Here is an 18248-nt window from a genome sequence, read left to right as displayed (position 1 = left end):
AGCTATGGATCTCTCCTACAGATATCAGCTGATGAACTGGTGAAATCTGAGCAGGACTTTGTTCATTTGTAGCTTGGGCAAATATTGGCATTAGAATGAAGAGGCTCTCTGGGAATGGGGGGGCAGAGTAGGCAGAGGGCATGATGTAGTACTAGTCATCATAGGGCAATGATACCCTCTCCTGGAGAGAGCTTTGGTTGTTGGATACTGAAACAAGGGGCTGATAGGAAAGCAATTGACGGCCAGCCCACTGGAATGTTAATGAAACTGTACAGGTAAATTTAGCAATAAGGTAATTAGGGGCATTTGAGGCCCATACACATCTAAGGCATCCTCTACAGTCCCTGCCACACTCAGACTACTAAAGGGAAGCTATAGAGAGCAGACCATGAAGGGAAGGAGTACCATGAGCTCTTGGGAATCAGTATCTATAAGGGCCCTTTCAGATTAATGTTGGTAGGATCAAATGGAAACTCTTGGAATTGCCTAAACCATCTCATGGAGTGGTAGACCCAAATAATATTGAGTTCCCAGGGGTGAAAGCTATTTTTAATCTAGTGATGATGATGAAGAAAGCTGGAGTATTTCATTATAGCAAATCCCCTTACCACTCCATGTTGCCCACGAGGAAAGTCGATGCCTTTTGGCAGCTTATGATGGATTTCAGGTCATCATGTCCATCACTACTATTTTTCCTGACCTCATCAATGTCATAGACTAGGTAGCCGAAGCCCAGGATGAGTTGTATTTGAGTTAATGTTCTCTTTCTCCATTCTGATGGCTGAGAACAGTCAGAAACAATTTTCTTTTACCCAAGGAGTCCAGTATACTTTTACTGTCCTTCCCTAGGGCCACCTGAACTCTCCTTTATACTGCCATATTATGGCTGGTAGATGCTTGAAAGAGACCTCTCTTCCTTTGGACAGTGATGTATACATAATACTATGCTTATGACATGAAATTGACCGGACCAGCTGAGGCCAGAGTGACAGAGGCCCTAGACAGAATAGTGGCCCATGTAAGGGATAAGGAGCGGAAAATCAGCTCCAAGAAAATACAGTGTCCAGCCTAATTAGTAAAGTTTTGGGGGATGCAGTGGATAGGGAAAACCCAGAGGATTCCAGGGATAGTCTGGAATAAGCTAATGACTTCCACAGTATTTAAAGAAAAAAGCCCAGAAACTTAATGGACTCTTCAGGTTTTAGAGAATCCACATTCCCTATACTTAGTATGGTGGTGGCCTCCATTTTCCAAGATCCAGCAACTCTGCCCTTTCAAGCGAGGCCCAGAACAGGCTAATAACATAGAAGAACTAAAGCAGACTGTCCAGCAGACTCTCCCCTTGGATGCTTATGATTCTGAAAAGCCCTTGTTTCAGATGGTCTTTGTCCATAAAGACTCAGGGAGTGGAAACTTTGGCTGACCCCAAGGAATGGCCTGAAGAAGTGATTCTTAGGCGTTAGGAGGTGCAGGTTTCCCAAAGTATTCATTCATTTTACTGCTTTTGAAAAATAGTCATTTGCTTGTACCTGGGCTGAAGTTGCTATAGAGAGGATGATACAAGGTCATATAATCACCTTTTATCCAGAGTTCGATAAGGGATTGGGTAATGCAAAATGCCCCTCCTCCCACCAAGAAGATGGATACAATAAGCTTCTATTACTAAAGAGCTATGGTACATTCAAAGTTATTTACCTGGATCTCATTGGTATCCTTCACAAACAGGTGGTGACTGTGCTGGAGACTGAGGCTGTAGTCCCTTACTCTTTCACTGGCTGAAGAGGTCCCTACTGATGAGGATCTGGCTCTTGCAGAATGTCATTTTTTTCCTGGTTTACTGATGGCTCCATTCACTATTAGAGAGACATATGCAGCTATACTTCAGCAGTCACTAACCTGGTAATAGGTTAAGGTGCTCAGTCGTTTCAGTCATGTCTGACTCTTCGTGACCCCATTCAGGGTTTTCTTGGCAAAGCAATCAATCCTATTAGGTAAACCTTCCAGGAGACAGGATCCCCAAAACCACTGGACTGAAGAGCCTTTCATCTTCCTAGGCTGGCATTGATTCATCATAGACATGGCTTCTGAGAGGCTAGACGTGTGACCTGAGCAATCAGATTCATCATGATGCCACTGCAGATTAGCAGGGGCAAACTTCTTATTGAAACAGAAAAGTGCCATTTTTCCAGTTGGAGACTGAGGATCACTTACTTGGGTTAGAGGTATGTTCGATTAAGTTAGGTTAGGTTTGGATTCAGATTCATGCTGGCAATAAGGCACACCCCCAACAGAACAAAGATTTTATTGAAAGACAGGGGAAATACTCTACTAACCCCGCAACCACATTATTTTCCAATTCCTACTACACAGTTAACGCAGTGACAAAGGCAGAGACACAGACACACAGAGGCAACACCTGTTCAGAGGAACACCACTGCCCCAGGTTTCTCCAACCTGGGGAATCCCTCTCTTCTCTACAAATGCAGAGACACTGACAAAGGACACACATACAACATACAACATACAACATACATACGTTCAGCACCTACACCAAGGCTTTTCCTAAGCTGGAGAACCCTATTGCTACTGAGTTCCAAGTGCTATGCTCAGTCCTGGGGATGGATGACAACTACAGAAAGATAGTCTATGGTCAAGTTCGCACTTTAGGGAGGGAAGACAACATATTGTTAGAGAGTTCAGTTGCTAGGTAAATGAAAAGACTTTTAAAAGTTCTAAGTCCTAAAAGCCATAAGAATACATCAGAAGGGCAGATTGTTTGGTCCAGACAGGCATCTTTAGATTGTCAGAAGGTCAGATGATATTGGGATACTGTAGGACATACAGGCAAGGCAAATGGTAAAGCCACAAGTCCTTAGAAAGCAGTGTCAGGGCAGATGGCAAGGCTCCTTTCACAGTCCATTTTACCTAAAGGAAAAGTTGGTGATTCCCATTACCCTGAGTCATGTGAGCAGTCTAGCAGTCTGGATTGGTTTATAGGTAATTTGGGGCAAGACTTGAGCAAGTCAGAATTCAGTTGGATCTGACAGAGATGGAGATATCTGCCTTTGTCTTATTATTAGTACAGGTGAATAATTTCTACGGTTGTTTATAGTATAGTATATAGTATTTTGTTTATATTATTGAAGAAAAATTAAAATAGCGCATAGAAAAACAAAGATAGCCATGGAATACAGCTACAACATGGTAGTTGGGCAGGGGGAGGAAGGGAGAAGGGTAAGGAGATTGATTTGGAGATTATATTGTAGCATTAAAGAGAGCGACACTAAATTTCATCATCTGCATAGTATTGATTGAGTCTTCTCACTTCTTTCTAGTTGCTTCTCTGGCTAATATTTGAGCTTCAGCATTGCCTTCAACTTTCTAAGGAGCAAGTACATACTTTGACTCAACATTCATGTCCAAAGTCATATTATCCAGCTTAGTGAATTGGTCCTTGTGGACAGTTATCTTTAGTTTTACTTATTTTCCAGACATTTTCTTTCCAGTTGTCAGTCCATTCATTCATACCTTTGGTGATGAGTTGGTTATCCATGCACACAGTAAGTCTGTCCTTATTTTGAGCCTTTGCTTGCTTAATCCCTTTGGCCGTTGCTTCTAATGATGCTGTTTGGTTTGTCTGTCATCTAGAATGTATACCACTTATGTTTAGATCATGGTCTGGTCCCCAGTAGATACCAATTCCTCCTTGCGCCCTTTCTCTTCCATTATTTTTGCAGACACCCTTGACATACACAGTGTTAGGGTCTGATGCCTGGCATAGTTGCCCATACTGACTTTCAGAGCCTCTAGTCTGTCAGCCATAGTCATAGCTCCTTGGACTGTGTTTCCAACTCATCTCCAGTCTCTCCAAAGGCCTGGTGAAAAAAGAAAATGAATCAGATTTCAGAGATGGTCAAAGGCCTCCATATATCTTGAAGAAATATATCAAGTACTCTTCAACTGACTTTCTTTACTTTAGGATAGTTTGGACAACTCCTTCCCTTAAAAGATTTGGGGGAAGAAAGGGTAGTATTGTTGGGGTGTGCCTTGTTTTGTAATAGTGTGGGTGAGATGAAACTGTCACTACATAATTATGGTGAATGAGTATTTACTTGGAAGAAAATAAATACCTTAGTTGGTAGTAATTCTTAGCCACTGGATAGGGGTGAAGGAGAGTCCTTAACCCTCAGGGTTACATGCCACAGAGGCATGTAAATGGGCAAAGATTTCGTATCATTCCCTTTCTGTGACTCTTAGGGAGGGTTTTGTGTGTGAGTCAGAGAATGATGAGTGGGTGGTGGTATTGGGAGAATCTTGGTCCATCAGCTTAGATGCTGGGACAGGTGGGATGCAAGAGGCTTATGACCTCTTTGCCACTTTACTACTATGGCAGAAGGCTCATCATCAGGGCCCTGATGTTTTTGGAGTTGATCTTACTCACTGTCACCACTTCATTTTCTCTTCAGGAAAAGAATCTGTAGCATCTTGGAGGTATCATTCTCTGTTCCCACTACTGCTCTGCCTCATTGGTTTATTTTCTCGTTGGCTCACCCTCATTTTCCTGCATGTCCATTGTGAACTTCAAAGATCTGACACAATCCATTATATGAAATATATCATTGAGATTTGGTCCTTCCAAGTGGGAGAGAAAAAGTCTAGGATTTCTAGCTTTTGTTCTTCACATTTCTTTTTTCTTTATTCCTTTTCTTTATGGTAATTCTTTGGGCTGAGGTGGGTCTGTGAGTTTTTGTTTTCTTTTTCTTTACCCCCTAGTGCTGTTTATACCTGGAGGACTGTCCAGTAAAAGTCCTGAAAGCATTCATATCATTAAAAATCTGCTAGGAGATCCTTAGGACCTTGTCATTATGGGGATGGTATGTGATAGGCACGATATCTACCAAGATTTCTCCCTATCCTTACAACAGTGAAAATTTTTCCCTTGTTGTTGTTGTTTAGTCATTTCACGACCCCATTTAAGGTTTTCTTGGCAAAGATATTGAAGTGGTTTGCTATTTTCTTCTCCAGCTCATTTTATAGATGAGGAACTGAGGTAAACAGGGTTAAGTGACTTGCCCAGGGTCATGCAGCTAATAAGTGTCTGAGGCCAGATTTGAATTCAGGAATATGTGTCTTCCTGATTCCAGGTCTGTGCCACTAGCTAACTGTTCTTACTTCCCTTGACACAGATTCTTGTTCACCTGAGGGAATAAAATTATCCCATCTATGTGGAACTGAAGCCCTATGGATTTGGTAGATATCTGAATATTATGTGAAACACCTTTTCATATGTAAATAAGGGGAACCCAGTCTATAGAAGCTAAGAGCCTCTGTATCCTTGTTCCATATCCTTGCTTTATTAGGACTAAGTAGAACTCCTTAGGTTAACTTCAGTGACTTACAAATGACTCATTTTGTACCCAAAACAAACTTGAACTAATGGGTGCTGGTCTTAGGCCTGCCCCAAACAAAGTCAGTATACTATGTGAGTGGTACATTAGTTCTGGTATCTTAATTAAATCCCCCTTTGAGACTCTAAAAAATCAATAAATATAACCTAGAGTGTTACTCAGGATAGCATATGGTAAACATAGAACTAAAGTGACCAAATTCTTTAATGACCTCCTTATGTCTGTCTTGTGTTTGTTGTATTACTTTCAAACATAATCTGTTCCAGTAAGAGATTTATTAGGAGGAAGCTTAGGTTTAAAAGCTTAGAGGAAAGACAATATATTATACTCTTAAGAAGGCTTGCAGGATGTTAACATTGGTTCATGAACTGGAACCAATGTGCTCCTGTTTTGTTAAAAAGTGTATCTGAAAATGAAAACCTCTGAGGCCTTCCAGTAAAGAGGCAGTGGGGTATGGTGAAATGTGTTGACTGCCGTTCAAATGCTGGCCCTGCTCCTTATGGTCTGAAGGATCTTGGGCTGGTCACAATCTCTCCGTTGTTGTTCAGTCGTTTTAGTCTTTTCTGACTCTTCATGACCCCACTTGGGGTTTACTTGTCAAAGATATTGGAGAGATTTGCCTATTTCCTTCTCCAGCTCATTTTACAGATGAGGAAACTGAGGCAAACAGGGTTAAGTGACTTGCCCAGGGTCACCCAGCTAGTAAGTATTTGAGGCCAGATTTTAGCTCAGGACTTCCTGACTCCAGGCCTGGTGCTCTATCCATTGTACCATCTAGCTGTCCCCATGGTCAAAAAGAGCTATGTTCAAATTCTGCCTCAGATGTTTACTAGCAATGTGACCCTGGGCAAATCACTTCATCTCTCGGGGGCCTCAAAGTCCTTATCTGAAAAATGAGGGAGACACACCTTGATGACTTCTAAGGTCCCTTCTGGCTCCAAATCTATGATTCTAGTTCTTCCTATGTTCTTTTAAATTTCTCATATTCATCATTTTGTAAACGCTGAGAAGAGGGAGTGGGGTGGGGACCAGTCAGTGAAGGTCCAATAAAGCCTGTGCAATATTCTCTGCCTGGTGTCTATCCATTTGGAAGCTTGAGAAGTCCACTTTCAGTAATGTGTAGTGGAGGGGCCCCTCCCCTTTCTACTTCAGGACCTTTCCCAGGTTCCCTATGACTTATTTTTGTTTATTTGTTTTGGTCAGTTCCAGTTGGGCAATTCTCCTCCCCTTCCTTTTCCTCCTTTCTGCTCTCCTCTCTTTTCTTTTTTGAATTAATTATTTTTAGTTTTCAACATTTACTTCCATAAGATTTTGAGTTTCAAATTTCCCCCTTCCCTCTCATCTCCCCTCCCCAAGACTGCATGCAATCTGATATAGGTTCTACTTATGCATTCATATTAAACATATTTTCACATTAGTCAGGATATAAAGAAAAATTAGAACTAGTGGGAGGAACCATGAGAAAGAAGAGACAAAAGAAAACAGCCAAAGAAAAGAAGAACAAATAGGATGCTTCCATCTTCATTCAAGTTCTTTCTCTGGATGTGGATAGCATTTTCCATCAAGTCTTTTGGAGTTGTCTTAGATCTTTGCATTGCTGAGAACTAAGTCTATCAAAGTCAATCATCACACAATGTGGTTGTTACTGTGTACAATGTTCTCCTGGTTCTGCTCATTTCACTCAGCATCAGTTCATATATGTCTTTCTAGGTTTTTCTGAAGTCTGCTTGCTCATCATTTCTTGTAGCACAATAGTATTCCATTACATTCATATACCACAATTTGTTTAGCCATTCCCCAATTGTTGGGCATCCCCTCAATTTCCAATTCTTTGCCACCACAAAAAGAGCTGCTATAAATATTTTTATAAATGTTGGTCCTTTTCCCATTTTTGTGATCTCTTTGGGATACACACCTAGAAGTGGTATTGCTGTGTTAAAGGGTATGCACCTCTCCTCTCTTTTTCTTTCCTCTCCTCCTAGCTAGATTTCTTTCTCAAAGACCAAACCTTAAAACCAATTCACCTTATCTTTGCTTGTACAACAATCAGCCCTGCCCTGCCCGGCCCAAGCACCACTTAATGGTCATTTTTTGGGCCCTCCTTGAATGAGTGAATGTAAATAATAACTGTTTCTCTTTTGGCCAGCAATCCTGAGGGTCTTCCCCTCCCAATTTGATTTTTTTTTATTAAAGGGGCCATCCCTTGACTCACTTTTAAAAATTTAATTTATTTATTTTCAGTTTTCAGCATTCACTTCCATAAGTTTTTGAATTTTCTCCCCCTAATCCCCCTCCCCGCAAGATGGCATGCAATCTGATATAGGCTCTACACATACATTTGTATTAAACACATTTTCACATTAGTCACGTTGTGTAGTAGAACTATAAGGAATGGGAGAAGCCATGGCAAACAAAACAAAACAAAAAATAAAAGAGAAAAGGGTCTGCTTCGCTCTGCATTCCGACTCCATAGTTCTTTCTCTGGATGTGGATGGCATTTTCCATCATACTTTGACTCACTTCTTAAAGAAGCCCATACCCTGAATGGGCCTTACCTCACTCAAAGTGACAACTTGAAAAGACCAAGGTCTCTCACTGCATCCTGGGCCATCTCCATTTGTCCTGATCAATGTCTGGCTGCTGCACCCAGATGGATTCAGAGGAGAAAGTGAGGCTGGTGACTTTGCACAGCCCTCCCTCACTCAAAAAAAATTCAATTGCAAGTCATGTCATCACTTCCCTGAAGTCATGGCCCTCTTTGAGAACAAAGGACAAACCATAACCACGCACAACCACAACTATGTGGTAATGAAAAGCCTTTTAAATTTGTGTTGAGACAGAACTGTATGTGCATACAGAAAAGGCTCAGATGAACAGAATAGTTCTCTCTTGTCTGGTACCAAGGAAGATAAGAAATTCCATGATCCTGCAGTTGGGGAGGGAGATAGCAATGACAAAAGTGGAAGCCACCTTCTGCCTGCTGCTGGCTGCCTCTTCTCCCCACTTGGATACCATGTGGTTGTGAATGCATCCCCCTTTTGCCTCTGTGATTCTGTTCTGTTTAGTCTTTCCCCATCTTAAGGGTGTTTCAGAAACTTAAGTGAGTACTTAAATATACTTAAATGAATATCAGAAACAAAATTGACTAGGTTATAACCTTGTGAGCTTGGAAAGGTTAGAAGAGCCACCAGAATATTCCAGAACAAAGTTTTTTAGTAGCCTTAGTCACTGACTTCATTAAAATATGAGCCAGTTAGATGGTACAGTAGATAGAATGCTGGGTCTAGAGAGAGGAAAACCTGGGTTCAAATTCATCCTCAGACACTTATTAGCTGTGTGACCTTGGGCAAGTCACTTATCTATTATCTGCCTCTGTTTCCTCAAATGGAATTAAGGATAATAATATCACCTGTCTCACAGGGTTGTTGTGAGGACTGAAGATAATAACTGTAAAATGTTTGGCATGTAGTAGGTGTTATATAAAAGCTAGCTATTAATATCAGTGAGGAGTAATGTGTTTGACTCAGTCCAGCAATTAATCAACCCGTGTGCTATGGCCTTCAAGCAAGGGAACAATTAGTCCATTGACTATTGTTAAACCTGAAAATTTGGTTGAAGGAAACAACAGAGCTAGGTGATAGAAAAATCCATGTTGTTTATTATTTTCCCTTAAAGCATAGCTAAGCTAGCTTACTTGTACGTACAAGGAGTCAGAGCACAAGCTCTGGCTGTCTGAACAAAGCAATGAGAAAACTTATATACCTTATTTTAGCAGACTTAGCAAACCTGTATTACCTCACGTTTATGGCCCCCATGTATGTTTAACCATGATACAAGAAGAGGATTTTCCTTAATGGAAAGAATGTTGACAAAGGTCAGTTAATATTAAGCGAGGTAGTCTCTCTTGGGTTTAGGGTCTCATCCTTTAATGGCTAATAGGTATCTGGCCTTGTTGACAGTGGTAAGGGTGTTTCCTGAGCAAACTTTTAGAGAGAACAAAGAAGCCCAGGTTCTGGATCTTCATCCAGTTACTCATTAATTCAGGCTCTGGGTCTGGTTGAAATTAGAAATGATATAAAATAGTATAATATTTTCCACACTATGCTATACCCAGAAATGAATTTGGGGGTGGGGGTTGTTGGTAAAGGAGAATGGGCTCCTATCAGAGGTTTTTTCTGACTTTATTACTATAGCTTCTCAGCAAATATTCCTTTGGAAAAGCTAATCAATGTTAATTGGTTAATTGATATTGAAGGTCAATTGGTCAAAATGGTATTGGAGCATTAATTATTGCTTATATAATATCGAGGACACATTAACTGGTTGATTGACACTGTCAGGAATATAATGGTCATGGGACAATGCCCTGTGAGGGGAGCAGGAGCTTTGCTTTAGGAATTTAACCTGCTAGTTGAATTGTGGGTTTGGAGGGTAAATCTAGAGCTATGCTATATGTCAGGACTCACCTGGAAGTGTTTTGGTGCCTTTGCATTTGTAAGGACCAACTTAAGGTATTCTCTCCCTGGAGTCTTTATTGCAATCCCTAGTTTTAGGGATCCAATAGAGAAAAATTAACAGTTTTCTTGCCTCTTTTACACTAAGCTGTAAGTTGTAAAGTCAGTTTTCTGGTATATGTCCATGTGACTAGTTTCTCTGTGATAACTTGCTAATTTGAACGCCTGTGTAGTGATTTGTGTTGTATTCTTGTACCTAGTATTAGTATTTCAGCTACTATGAAAAGTATGGATTGTGAATCTATAAAATATTGGACTTTAACTCATAAAGGCTCTTTCCCTGCCCTTTTAAATAGATATAAACTGCTTGCTTAACTCTGAGATCCCAGTGGACTATGGGTCCATAGAACAAAGTTTGCCTGATGGCCTAGAAATCCTGAGAAATTAAACCCAAGTACTTAATCTCTTTGGGAATTCAGCATGACTTTAGGTCTTACTTGATCCTATTTTCCTAACAATTGTGAGAAACATGGTTTTGGGGATCACTGGACTTCCTAGGCAGGGCCAAAGTCCTGAGGAAGAACCCTGTGATAATCCCTAGGGAAGGCTGTACAGACCACAGGACTCCCAGAGGAAGACCAAGTGGTAGCCATCCCTTAATCTGTGGGGATCACAGGGCCTCCTAGGGGTCAGACCCTAAGGAAGACCCAATTAATGGCCCCTTAGGATGGCAGTAAGATCACAAGGCTCCTGAGACAGGGCCAGAAGTCCCATGTGATGTCCCTTTTAAGAAGGCGTGCAGACCACAGGGTTCCCCAAGGGAATCCAGAGTGGTAGCCCTCTTAACACCGCAGTGGGGATCACAGAACACCCCAAGACAAGATCCAGGAGTAAGCCTGGAGAGCTTCTGCTGCCTGTTGCTTCCCTTCACTGGACTTTAGGAAAATCCATATGATTTGCCCATTCACACCCAAATAACTCAAGACCAGAGTGGGCAGAGGAAGGTATTTAATTATGCAGAGAGCAGGTGTAGTGCTCATGGGAACACTCACACTGATACAGCTGCAGGAGCAGGGGTAACCATTCCCTCCACTCCTGCTAGAGTCATGGTTAGTTTACAATCTTTGTTTTTTTACATAGTTTTCCTAGGTTATACAGTTTATATAAATAGGATAATAAAGATACAGAAGCAAAAGTGAAGTTAACTAGATTTTCCTTGTCTTAGTTTAGGATTAAACTATATTCTTTTACTTCCCCTACTTTCCCTCTTTAACATATGCAAATGATGCAAATCAGTAGGCCTGGATTCTTGACCAAGACCAGACCCTAGATAAGCTTGAACAGGTTCAAGTGGGTTTGGCCTCTCTAATTCCCTAGATTGCCTTCTCAAAAAGTATGCATGGTACAAGCCTCTGACCTCTCACTTGACCGACCTTGAGGCCTGATCTCTGCTAAAGCTGGGGTGGGGGAGGGCGGGGAAGCACACCTTTGGTTCTGTGGAAACAAAACTCCTCCTCCCATTTCTTACACTCTAAAACTGAGACTGCTAGTGATGAGGGCACAGTCTCTGGGAACCCCTTGAATCTGGAATACAGTCTCTGGGAGCCCCCTTGAACTGTCCTTGAATCTTCCAACTAGATCTGGCCTTCCCCTAAGGCCGCAAGCTTCACATTATCATTAGGCCCAAATCTCTCCCTCTGTTGTTACTTTAGATATGTTACTTCCCAACCTTTGATATTCCTTCAGGAACTTTCTGCCTTTAATCCCATTCTCTTGGTTCCTGGACTCTGACCTCACTTTATCCTCCTTAGACTTCCCCTCAAGACCCTCCCTAAACCCCTCCTCTAGTCACCCCAGACCACCCCTCAATCCCTCCTACAATCTTTGTGTATATAATCTCCATCTTGCCTCCATGAAGGGGCTCAGATTCAATCTAATTCAGTAGGCTGAATCTGGCCCGCTTGTGGAAACAGGCGTCACAAAGCGGGGGATTTCTTAAGACAGCCCATTGTGGTGAATCCCTAATAGACTTTCTCTTTTCCCTTGGCTGAGAAGGCTTGAGTCGAATTCTTTCGGCAGGACCCGGGTAGGTATTTTGGGGCTGCGGTGGTCACCCCTAGAAACATATGGTTCCCTACAATCATCATTTTTGCTATGACCTCTTAACTAGTCTCATTGTTGCTTGGGTTTGCAATAAAATTCCTTTTCCAAGGAGTAAATTTGAGAACTATGTTGTTTCAGGGACCAAGAAGATTTGGTTGTCTTGTGTAGAAAGGAACACCTAGAGATTTTGTCCATACCCTGCTGGATTCTCTATGTGTTTCAAGAATCCCTACAGATTTTGGGTGCTGTATTATTGTTAAAGAGACCCAGAAGAATTTTAATAGCTTATACCCATCAAATGTGGGTACCTTTAGGGACACCTTTAAGGGGAGCAGTGAGGTTCTCTAATTCTCTTCTCCCCTCCAACAGTGCCACTTTAAGCACCTCATGAGTGTTGCTACCTAAGCACAAGCCAGTTTGGTGTGGCTTTTCACCTGAGCGTGCAGGTATGACTTTTGGTTGACTCCAGGTCTTAAATCCCTACAAGGAGAGCTTCTTGTGGTGGAAAGAAAGCTCTGTAAGCATCAGGCTTGGCTTCTGAGATAGGAAGCTTGATTTTCTTTGTCTTTTTCTTATTTTTATTGCCTTTGGGTTGGGCAAGGCCATTTGAAGTACCTAGATAAGCTCTTTCTAGTAAGCAGCAATCTGATAAACTTTTAAAAAATATTCTGTTTGTTGAATCTGCATAACTGTATTTATGGGAAATTGTAATTTCCTGTACACATGGGACCATTACATCTGTGACACATTGACTGCTTTGAGACTTCTCCCCTTGAGAAACAGGGGAAAAAATAATGTAAGCATTATAATGTAGTGCTTTTCTGGGATCCCAGAGAATCATTCTGTATTGGGGGTATAGACAATGGATTCGAAATGTGCTGATTTGCCAAGTATAGCACATTTTTACACAGGGCTGGGGTAGGAAAAATAAAATGGAGTAGAAGTTTGACCCATGAGGGCCTAGTCCTTAGAGCAGGGTTTGTTTAAGCTAGTCTCTCAAAGGATCTGTGGACAGTTTTAGGGTGAATCTGTCAACCTGAGTGGGAAAAAAAAAATTTACATCCTCATTTTCATTAACTTCTAACTGAAATAATAACAATAGCTAGCACTAATATTGTGCTTTAAGGTTTGCAAAGCATTTTATATGTGTTAGCTCATTTGAAATTTAGCATTTCCTTCAATTATAAATTTAAGGAATAAATATTCTAAGGAATCTATAAGTTTCACCAACTTGCCAAAGGGACCTATGAAACAAAAAAGGTTAAGAACTAGTGATTGAGGATAAGCCCAGAAGCCTATGTGTTCTATAATTTCTTATGATTTAATAAAATTCCATTATATTCACATACCTCAGTTTGTTTAATAATTCCTCAATCAATGGGCACCCATTTTATTTTTTGGTTCTTTGCTAAAGAGTGTTATGAATATTGTGATATATGTGCCCTTTCCATATGTTTTTGTCCTTCTTGGGATATGTACTTCACAGTGGGATCTCTAGTTCAAAGGATACGGGCCTTTTAGTCACTTTTTCTCTACAATTCCAAATTGTTTTACAAAGTGGTTATCAGTTCATCGCTCCATCAACAAATGTGTCTGTTTCCTCAGTCTCCTCCTGCTCTCTTTTCATCTTTTGTTATCTTTGATAATTTACTTAGTGTGAGACAAAATCTCAGAGTTATTTCAATTTGTCTTTCTTATTAACTTTAAGTAATTTTTCAGATGGCTGTTAATAATTTACAATTCTTTTGAGAACTGTTTGTCCATGCTTATCTACTTATTCACTGGGAAACAACTCTATTATCTTAAATATTTGCATTTATTCCCTAGATACTCAGATATAAAACCACTATCTGAGATATTTTATGCAAAGATTTCCCCCCTCAATCATCAGTTTCCCTTCTAATACAAGCTGCATTGATTTTGTTCATGAAATCTTTTTTTTAATTTCCTGTAATCAGAATTGCTTGTTTTATCTCTTGTGATATGAGAGGTACCTCCTTCTATTTTCCTCTAATTTTTTAATGATGTATTCTTTCATATTTGCCATATCTTTTTGTAATTGTCACCTAGGGTATAAGATATGGGTCTAAACCTAATTTCTACCAAATGCTTTTAAAGTTTTCCTAGAAGTACTTATCAAAAAGATGTTTATTTCACAAGTAATTTATATTCTTTGGTTTAGGGGAATACAGGGCTTTTGAGTTTGACTGTTTGATTCTTGTTTATCTGGTCTTCCACTGGTCAACTTTTCACTTTTTTAAAACTAGTACCAAATTGATAATTATTATTTATTATTTAATAATTTATTTATTATTTATTTAATAATATATTATTTAATTATTTAATAATATATCATTTAATATTTAATTATTGTTTAATTATTATTTAATAATATAGTTAGGGGCCTAGGAGTGCTCCTTCTTTAATCTTACTTCCTTGTATCATTTCCATTAATATTCTAATTTTTAAATTCTAATTGATAATTCTAATTTGGTCTTCCAGATTAATTTCATTATTTTATCTAGCTCTAAAAAGTAACTCCTGGATAATTGGATGAGTATAATAGCAAAGCTATAATTTGATTAGGTAGTAATGATGAGGGCACAGTTTCTGGCAACCCCTTGAACCCTTGAATTCTCCTTGAATCCTCCCACTTGATCTGGCCTTGGCCTGAGGCTATAACCATTAGGCCCAACTGCCTACCTTGCCCAGTCCTCTATTGTCCAGGTGTTTCCCACCCCTAATCCTGTTTCCCATCCTTAATCCTGTTTCCCATCCTTAATCCTGATCAAAATATCTATACCCTAGCTCTGTTACCCTAGCCCTTTATTGTCTGTCATTTCCATATAGCCTTCAGCTATTTCCCACCCTGGAGTTTGACCTCATCCCAGTCCCTTCAAGCTCCTCCTTAGACTCCTTCTCAAGTCCCTCCCTAGACCCCTCCTCTGGTCACCCCAGACCACCCCTCAGTCCCTCCCACAATCTTTGTGTATATAATCTCCATCTTGCCTCTATGAAGGGGCGTCAGATCCAATCTAGCTCAGATTGATCTGGCCCGCTTTCCTTACAGGTGTCACAAGGGGTGGGATCTCTTGGGGCAGGCCTATTTGGCTAACTCTTAATAAACTTTATCTTTTCCCTTGGCTGAGAAAGCTTGAGTTGAATTCTTTCAGCAGGACCTGGTGTGTCGGTACTTTGGGGTGTCGAACACCCCTCACACCAAACCCTCTTCACTTATGGTTCCCTGAACCGGGAAGCACTGCTAATCTCAAGTTCCCTTCCAGCCAAGGACTTGAAGGTAAGCCTCCCCCTCATCAGTAACATAATTTTTATTATATAATATAGTCATAAGCACAGTATAGTCATGAACAATGATTAACTTTCCAATAGGGAGCCACAAGAGACACTGTCAGACTTACAGTTTAGAAAAATCACTTTGGCAGCTTAGTGGAGGATGAACTGGAGTGGGTAGAGCCTTGAGGTAGAGAGACCGGTTAAAAGACTTATTTGGTAATGGATTGAAAATGTGGGATGAGCATTGGAGACTGAGGATTTTAGAATGATATTGAAATTGTGGGGCTGGGTGTGACTGGGAGAAAGCGTGGCACGTTCTATAGCAATAGGAGGTTTGGAAAGGGGGAAGATTTGGAGGGGAAGATAACGTGTTCTGTTTTGGACATGGTAAGTGTGAGGTGGCCACAAGACATTCAGTTCAAGGTGTCCAAGAGATAGGTGGAGAAGAATGATCATAGCTCAGCAGAAAGTCTACAGTTGTTTGTTCACTATCCACAATTGTTGAGTAACAAACATTTGGTGGGAGTGAGCTAAACTTGCTGAGAGTCAGCTATTATCCTCCCTTTTAGAGCAACCAGGGGAAGTAACTTTTATTCTGAAGCCTTAAAAGAGCATTGTACCCTTAGACTGCATATATCTGATGTGTAATTGATGGATATAATTCCAGTTTGATACTCCTCTTGGAGATCAGAGAGTGGAGGAGTAAGTGCCCAGTCAAGGCTCTCTTCTTGCTCTGCTCAAAGGTGGAAAAATGGCACTCATTCTTGGAGAGGGTAAAATTTGGTGTCCTAGACCTTTTTTATCTAAATATATCACTTCGACAGGCTGACCCCATGGCTCAGGGATTAACTTCCCTTAAATAATGACTACTACAATATGAGTTGGCCAGGCACCCTATGAAATGAATTGAAGTTTCATGTTGCTTTTGGGTGCAGAATGGAGCCAACACTGTCTGCTCCTTTATTGCTTCTCCAAGGAGATTCTTAATGATTTTCCCTTTTAGTTGCAACTTCCTTCTGGTTTATAGCAAGAATGTCATCCTTAATATGATTTGGTTTAGGGCATCTAGCTGGCCCGGTAGATAGAGCACTAGCCTTGCAATCAAGAAGACTTTCAAACATGAGTTCAAATCTGGCCTCAGACACTTACTAGCTTTGTGACCCTGGGCAAGTCACTTAACAGTTTGCCTCAGTTTCCTCATCTGCAAAATGAGTTGGGGAAGGAAATGACAAACCACTCCATTATTTCTGCCAAGAAAACCCCAAATGGGGACAATAACATTAACATGTGCACTGATTGGCTACTGGGCAAGGATATTACATTTAGAATACAAACAACTGAATTAATGTTGATGGATGGCCTAAACGGTGTCTCTTAGCATTCTTTGACCAGTGCATAGAATGCTGGACTTCAGCTTAAGAAGATCTGAGTTTGAATTCTACCTTTCTAGCTATGTGTGTGACCCTGGGCAAGTCACTTAACCTTTCTATGACTGTTTCCTTTTGTTAAATATGGATAATAACAGCAGCTATCTTCTAGGGTTGTGAGGACCACATGTAAACAAGTAAAATGTTTTGCAAACCTTAAAGCATTATATAAATGCTGGCTATTTCCAACATTCTTCTTCCATCGCTGAAGAAGCACAAGGTTTGAGGACCATTCTGTTTTATGTCCTCTTTTTTTTTTTTTCTTGCAGTGGGCGTATAACTTTCCAAAAAACACCTAGTGCTACTCAGCCCTCCAGGGTGAAGTTAAGTTAGGGTGATCTCAACCTCCAGGTTGAATGAATGGAAGTGGGGAATAAAAAGCTGATGTTAGACTCTCCTCTATCCCTTTCCCTATGGAAGAATGTTCAGGCTGCAGTGCAAGGGAAACAAACTGGTAAGTTTGTGATGTCACGGGGGAGGGAGAGGGAGATTACAGCCAAAGCACCTGCAGCCTGGAAAATACCAGGCCTTTTCTGTATATGCCTAGGTACCGCCTGCTCTGTCTTGGGCCAGGACCAGGGGAATTGTCCAGTCAGTTTAAAGGGGAGGAAGAGGAGAAAGAAGGGGAAGAGCAAGAAGAGGGGAAAAGGGAAGGGAGAGGAAGAGGTGAGGATGAAGACAAGGAGAGAGGGGAAAAAGAGGAGGGAGGAGGAGGTGGCAGGGAGATAGAAGGGAGGGAGGTGGAGGTGAACCACTGCCAGGTCCACATGGGGGCGGGGAGGGGAAAGGGGAAGGAGAAGAGAAGAAGAGGAGGGAAGGAGGGGGAGGAGAGGAGGAGGGGTGGAAGGACAGGAAGAGGAGAAAAAGAGGGGAGGAGGAAAGGGAAAGTGGGCGCACATTTAACAGCATGCTTGGGCACAGCGGCTTTTACACTCAGATCCCGTCTGGCTTGCAGGTAGTGCTCGCACATCCCTTGGGATGGGCCCCGAGATGCAGCTGCACACAACCCCGTATACACGCTGCAGCTACGCTCTCCTCCGCGCAGCCCGGTCCCACGCTCCACCGAAGCCTCGGCCTCCCGGGAACTTCATTTCCCGTCAGGTCCTGGGGCTGTGCGCACGCGCGTTAGCGGACACAGCTATGGCGACCGTGCTGTCCCGTGCGCTCAAGCTCCCAGGTAAGGCGTTGAGTCTCCAGGACCACCCCGCCCCTCGCCCACCTCGGGCTCCTCCAGGAGGGGGCGGGGAAAGAGGAGAAGGAGGAGGTAGCCGGGCAGACCCCAGGGTTTAGTGCCCACCTCAGTGGGGAGGGGGAGCGGAGATGGGGGCTGAGAAAAGTAGAGGCAGCAGAAGCCGGGTCCTTGGGGTCGCCGGTGGCCGGCGCGTCCCGGGGGTTGGGGGGAAGGGGACGGGCCTCTCTCCGCGCTTCTCTTGGGGTCCGCTCGTTTCCCCGGGCTCAGGGAGAGGGACCCCAAGAAATGGGGTCCATGTTTGAGAAGGAGTCCCGGGTGGATGTGCGAGCCCGGGAGCGGGATGGGGCGAGCGGCGCTGTCCTCGGCCTCG

General features: G+C 41.9%; 1 protein-coding gene across 1 annotated transcript in view; it reads left to right on the top strand.

Annotated features, from left to right (window-relative positions):
- The first annotated feature begins 17547 nt into the window (after nucleotides 1-17547).
- Nucleotides 17548-18248, top strand: part of FAM234B (family with sequence similarity 234 member B) — a 32918-nt gene continuing 32217 nt past the window's right edge. Inside the window, exon 1 of the mRNA XM_036761482.1 lies at nucleotides 17548-17863. Within this exon, the coding sequence (XP_036617377.1) occupies nucleotides 17665-17863 (199 nt within the window). The 5' untranslated portion in view covers nucleotides 17548-17664. The remainder of the gene's footprint in view (nucleotides 17864-18248) is intronic.

Source organism: Trichosurus vulpecula, chromosome 5 (genome assembly GCF_011100635.1).
Source record: "Trichosurus vulpecula isolate mTriVul1 chromosome 5, mTriVul1.pri, whole genome shotgun sequence".
NCBI lineage: Eukaryota > Metazoa > Chordata > Mammalia > Diprotodontia > Phalangeridae > Trichosurus > Trichosurus vulpecula.
The sequence above is the reverse complement of the archived record's forward strand: the minus strand, read 5'-3'. Positions and strand labels throughout refer to the sequence as shown.